Here is a 6,000-nt window from a genome sequence, read left to right on the forward strand (position 1 = left end):
TTCCCCTCTGCAGGTCTGTTATAACATGGGCCAAATGAATTTGGCAAAGAAATTTATCAGGAAGGCTTTGATTTTATTAAACAGAAGATTCCCATTTACCTTGATTGGAGTCTTTTTTAAGACTCTGCTGGAAGTGTCAAAGCACGCGTCTCACCAGAAGAAGCAGCAATTCTTGTATAGTCGCAGTAAAGGGTAAGAAGTAGAACTGGAGTAAAACCAAGTTGGGTGGATTTTACCTTAGTACCTGGTTGTCATTTAGACCTCGATCCTGCAAACACTTAAGCACATTCTTAATTTGAAGCATGTAACTTGCATGCTTCAAATTAAGCATGTGAAGAGTGGGGGCTTTAAAAAGTGGTGTTTACACACTCTAGTGAAGAGGGAATTACAGATACATGGATTCCCAATGGTACAGTACTTTAAAGCAAAGCATTTATTTTGGAAAACAGGAATCGATTGCAAAGAAATGCATTTGTTTCTGAGAATATTTTTATGTTCCCTGCTACTGCTGAAGGCATTATTTCCAAATGTTGGCCTGTCCTTACTAACCAGCCTCATCATGGGAATGCTTTTTTGGGAGCCATGGGCTTTGGGGTCAACGGGGGCAGAGGGAGCAAGGAAAAGCATCTGGTGTTATGGAGAGACCCTTTGGGCTGTGCGGGATAGTGTTGTTGGGGATTCAAGCAGATAGAGAGAGAGGTGAGGCGGTGGGAGTATCAGCATGAGGGGATGGAGGTACCACAGGAAGGGGAGATATTAGAGTGGGGTGCATAATGGGGGAGGTGCTGTGGAGGGGGAAGCAGAGGGAGATGAGGGACCCCAGTGGAGGGGAGGCAGTGGTGGAACAGTAGGGGAGGGGTTGGTGGCAGAGGTCAGTGAGGCAGCCTGGAGTACTGGGCGGTGAGGGTTAAGGCAGTGGAAAGGAGGAAGTGCAGAGGTGAAGGGTTAAGGCAGGAGGGGAGAAGGGGAATCTGAAGATGGGGTACTTGGGCATGAAGGTGAGGTAGTGAGGACAGGTAGAAGTGATGGACTGTCCAGCAGGGGGATTTCAGGAATGGGGAAACAAGTGAGCAGGAAAAGGCTGGATTCCAGGAGGGGTAGGTGAGGACCTGAAGGGTGGGATGAAGGAGTTTGGGTTGAGGCACCAGGGGGGAGTCAGGCTGTCTCATGTCTTCCCCGGGAATCCCCAACATACCTCATCATATCCCCCTGCTGCTGCCACCCTCCTCCTCTGCTCACCTTCGTCCCCATCTCTGCTGGACCCCCCTTCCTGCTGCCACAACTCCTCCTCCCCATTACATTCACCTCTTACCCCCATTGGTGGGGGAGATGGACAGAGTAATTCCCTGCCACGAAGCCACCCTCCTTCCTGGAGCACCAAAATGTCCTAGCATAACTGCCTTTCATCCGATACCCCTCAATAAAACACCCAACACCTACTTTGGCCTCCCCCTACAGTGTCCCCAGTGGCAGGCTCCCAGCCTACACTGCAGCAGTCTCCAGATGGAGCTGAGCTTTCATCCTCCTTCCCGCTCCAGACTTCTCTCCATGTGAAATCCGTCCAGACTCCCCAATAGCTCCCCCCAAGCCAGCTTGTGGTGCACTGCATGCCACGATTCTCCTCCCTCAGTTCCCATCTCCCCTCTTGCTTTCCCCACACTCATTCCTTCTTGCCCCAGCCCCCTTCTTCTCTCTGCCCAAAATAGCCTCCCATCCCAGTCTCTTTCCTCTCCCCTAGTCCTTCCGGCTTCTCCTCCCTTCCCCGAAGATCACCAGTCTCTCAAGCTTTTCTTCACAACATGAACCTTGTTCTTTTGAAATAATAAATGGCAGCCAAAGTTCTCCTGTGATCCTATGTATCAGAGGGGTAGCCGTGTTAGTCTGGATCTGTAAAAGCAGCAAAGAGTCCTGTGGCACCTTATAGACTAACAGATGTATTGGAGCATGAGCTTTCATGGGTGAATACCCACTTTGTTTGCTGCTTTCTGTGATCCCATGACTCCAGGAGCTGGGGCTTTAAGAAAAATGCCAACTATCATGAGAGTTGATAGCATGGCTTTCCCCATATCACCCTCACAGCTATCCCCTCTGATCCTCCCGATAACTGTGCCCCCCCATGCTTGCGGGATGATGAGGGAGAAGTGTCTGACCCAGCCAATGGTGCTCCCTCATGCCCTGGCCAAGACCTTCCTGCTCCCCTCTGCTGACAGAGCAACCCCTACTGGCACAGGGCTACAATTGCTAATCCTCCCCCGCCCCCACTGGAGCCTAACAGCTGATCTGTAGTAGCCAGGCAAGGGGGAGGGTTCTCAGCATCGCTGCATAAAGCAGACTCAGGTTCTTCTGTGCTGCTCCCTTCCGCAGCCAGCCAAAGTGGGGAAGCAGATGTCCCACTTCCTTCCCAATGCCCACAGGTACCCTCAACCTCCCTGCTGCTACATTCACCTCCCCCACAATGCCACCCCTCTGCTGACTGACCCTCCCCCAACTGGTACCCCATCATCCGATTGCTACTTCTTCCATTCCCCTTTCCTTGCCTGGAATCCTCCATGCCTCCTCTCCTAGGAGGAGGAAGAAATGTCCAGTTCAGGATCCCGCCTCCTCCTCCTCCCACCCCCGCTTTCTATTTAATTAGTAGCGATAGTGAGATCTTTATGCTGCTGTGATCTGCTCTGGCTAAAGATGTGTCTTGTGTGACAGGGAGAAGAAATTAGCTTTCCTGTACCAGCAGGGCCACTGCCTTTCCTTATTGTGGCAACTTTTCAGCCTGGACACTGCTACAAACAGCAAAAAGTTCTGTCGCCTGGCAGCACTCATGAAAGTGAACTCAGCAGAGGAATCGGATGATGAGAGCCAGGTGGGTCCACCGTCACCACTAGGAACCCTCTCCTCCTGCCCCCAAAGAAGAAGAAATAACTAGTAGCCCTGGAAATAACTGTGGTGACAGGACACACCCTGCCCAAAGGGGATTGAGGAGTCCTGACTATTATAGAGCAGGTGTCTGATTTCAACAAACAACTGGTTGACCTATAAAAGCTTGCTGTGGATAATCATCCCAGTGTTCTGATGTTTTTCTGAACCTCATTCACACTGTCTAAGCCTCTGGGACTGGAAATCTCATGGAAAACCAGTTTTCTTGTCAGATTTCCAGCATGCCTTGCTTCTTTCTGTCTTGGATGGTAAAACATGCCCATGGTCTTCTTTCTTGCCATGTTGCAGCACTTCTGCCTCTGGAAAGAACTAGGGAGGCAGAGATGTGGTGAAACGACAAACAATTAAAGTTCACTGAGCTTTTTTAAGCCTCCCAAAAGAGTTGATCTGAGGTTCAGTTTCATTTTTTTTTTATTGTAACAGTTTAGGTTGGTTCTGATTTTTAAGCTATTGCTAATTTCATCTACACTAGTTTATATTCTGTGCCTGTACAACACCTAGCATGGGGGAGGGGCAGGAATCCTGACTGGAGCCTTTAGATATGAGCATAATAAATGTTAATATTAATAATCCTAATTTTTTTAATGGTCAGTATTGTAAGAGAAAAAGGAACAAAGAAATGTGGAGGTTTTGGGTTTATCCATTTGTCCCTTTTGAGCCTACACCAGATAATGATTCAGTCAACAGTTTCAGGCTCTTGTTTCTTCTTGTTTTGAACATTTTAGATCATTTCATCCTATACGGAATTCTCACTCTGCTGCCAGATGATGGGTTACCAAGATGAATGGATGAAATATGAGCTGATGGCCATCCAGCGTAGCTCTCACCTACAGGTTATTGGAGGAGGGCTATTAACAACAGTTAAATTAGCACAATCACTGGCCTATATGAAGCTCTGCTTGGGTAACCTACCCCTATCTATTCAATTAGGTAAGTCTGCTTTCATCATATACTGTGAAGAGAAGGTGTCAGTATTAAGGGAAAGACACTTAATACATTTGTTTTCTCCACAGGCTATCGAGCCCATGAAATGTGTGTGCGTCTGAAGAAACCGAAGCTGGACTATCTAGTTCTCTGCATGCTCTTCAAAGCTCTCTTTCTGAGCATCAGGTATGATGCAAATTTATGTTCCATATGAACTGGCTAAGGAGAATGGTGTATGGAGAAGAAATCTAATAAGGAACCGTGGAAAGTCGATAGAGACCCAAGTATAGTAAATATAAAGAAATCCCAATGATTTCAGTGGACAAGGCATGTGGTTACAATGACAGAAGACAGACCAGTGTCTCTAGGAAGGACATCCTTATGTTTAAGGCCCTGTATAAATCCCCCTTTTTTTTTTTTAAAGAAAATTCCCAACAGTTTGTAAGGAATGAATTTGGCAAGTACATTTAGTCAATTGTAAGGAAAAATATGTAAAAGATCATGGTTTCGGGGCATTTTCTCGATTTCCATGCCCTCCACGAAAATGTGATTTACACAGGGCGCTATTTATGGTGTCCAGCCTCATGGCTGACCAAGGAGGAGATGGAGGGATAATACTGAGCCATACCTAACAGCTCTTAATGTGAATTACTATCGATGATAACAATTATCAGAGGGGTAGCCGTGTTAGCCTGGATCTGTAAAAGCAGCAAAGAATCCTGTGGCACCTTATAGACTAACAGACGTTTTGGAGCATGAGCTTTCGTGGGTGCATGCATCTGACGAAGTGAGTATTCACCCACGAAAGCTCATGCTCCAAAATGTCTGTTAGTCTATAAGGTGCCACAGGATTCTTTGCTGATGGTAACAATGTGCCCTTGACAGAGAGAGGTGGGAGGCACATTATGAGGGTGACCAAGGACCTCCCTGGTCTATGGAGCCAGGAAGTGAGGAAGTATGAACAGGCTAAGTTTGGCTTTTTGCTTTGGTTGGCTGGTACTTTTCTTCTGAAGTGTATTTCTTCCTCATGAGGAGGCAGTTTGGATCCCCATACTTGGGATACAGGTACCTCTGTCACACGGCTCAGAAGTGTCAACTGGAGTCATGTGGCAGCCTTATTTCTTCCCACCCCTGGGAGATTAGAAGACTGGTCTGTCTCTTATTAGACATCTGTCTGTAACAGGGGTCAGCAACCTTTCAGAAGTGCTGTGCCGAGTCTTCATTTATTCACTCTAATTTAAGGTTTTGCGTGGCAGTAATACATTTTAAAGTTTTTAGAAGATCTCTTTCTATGTCTATAATATATAACTAAACTATTGTTATATGTAAAGTAAATAAGGTTTTTAAAATGTTTAAGAAACTTCTTTTAAAATTAAATTAAAATTCAGAGTCTCCTGGAATAGTGGCCAGGACCCGGGCAGTGTGAGTGCCATTGAAAATCAGCTCACGTGCCGCCTTTGGCACGCGTACCCTTGGTCTATAAGAACTCTCTCTGAGCCACAGTGGCTTCCTGAACAGACTTGTTCTCACAACTGTTCCTTCTGCTGGGGCATGTTTGTCTGTAGTAATAGGTTGGCCACCTGGCTTCTATATGCACTGCTCCTGGTGCTTTTTCTTGTCAACGACCAGCTGGAAAGGCAATTAGCTCTCCACAGTGGACCTTGCAGACACTTATACGAACATCGAGATACTTTGCGCACCTGGGAAGGACCACAGAGGAACGTCTCTATCCACTCAGTGTCCTGTTGGGCATCCTTGAAGTCCTTCTCCATAAGCTTGTTCAACAAAGACCCTTGGAGAGAAAAATAGGATAGATATTGTTGTCAAGAGGTGTTGTCAGATGCTACCGGTGTGGTGCTCTGCTCTCTCCCTGTTGGTATCACTCGGCTGCATGCGTGTGTTCCCTCAGTGTGCTGCCCCAGCTCTGCGCAGATAGCTGACACAGCAAAGAACCCCCAATGACCACAGAGTCCAGTAAGGTACGAAGGCACGTCGGCCAGGTTTATTGCCGTATTGGACACAACGATAGTTCCGCTAGATTGTTACTCTAGTAAAAGGCATACTACTAATATGTGCCCACGGTCAATGGACTCGGCTCAGTTAGTGGCGGGACTTTCCACTGCCCCCTAGGCCGGACAAAGACAT

General features: G+C 47.1%; 1 protein-coding gene across 1 annotated transcript in view; it reads left to right on the forward strand.

Annotated features, from left to right (window-relative positions):
* Positions 1-6,000, forward strand: part of ADCY10 (adenylate cyclase 10) — an 86,252-nt gene that overhangs the window by 65,714 nt on the left and 14,538 nt on the right. The window contains exons 27-30 of the mRNA XM_032806111.2: positions 14-192; positions 2,701-2,857; positions 3,657-3,861; positions 3,945-4,041. Coding sequence (XP_032662002.1) covers positions 14-192; positions 2,701-2,857; positions 3,657-3,861; positions 3,945-4,041 — 638 coding nt within the window. The remainder of the gene's footprint in view (positions 1-13; positions 193-2,700; positions 2,858-3,656; positions 3,862-3,944; positions 4,042-6,000) is intronic.

The sequence above is a fragment of the Chelonoidis abingdonii genome, chromosome 7 (genome assembly GCF_003597395.2).
Source record: "Chelonoidis abingdonii isolate Lonesome George chromosome 7, CheloAbing_2.0, whole genome shotgun sequence".
Taxonomy (NCBI): Eukaryota; Metazoa; Chordata; order Testudines; family Testudinidae; genus Chelonoidis; species Chelonoidis abingdonii.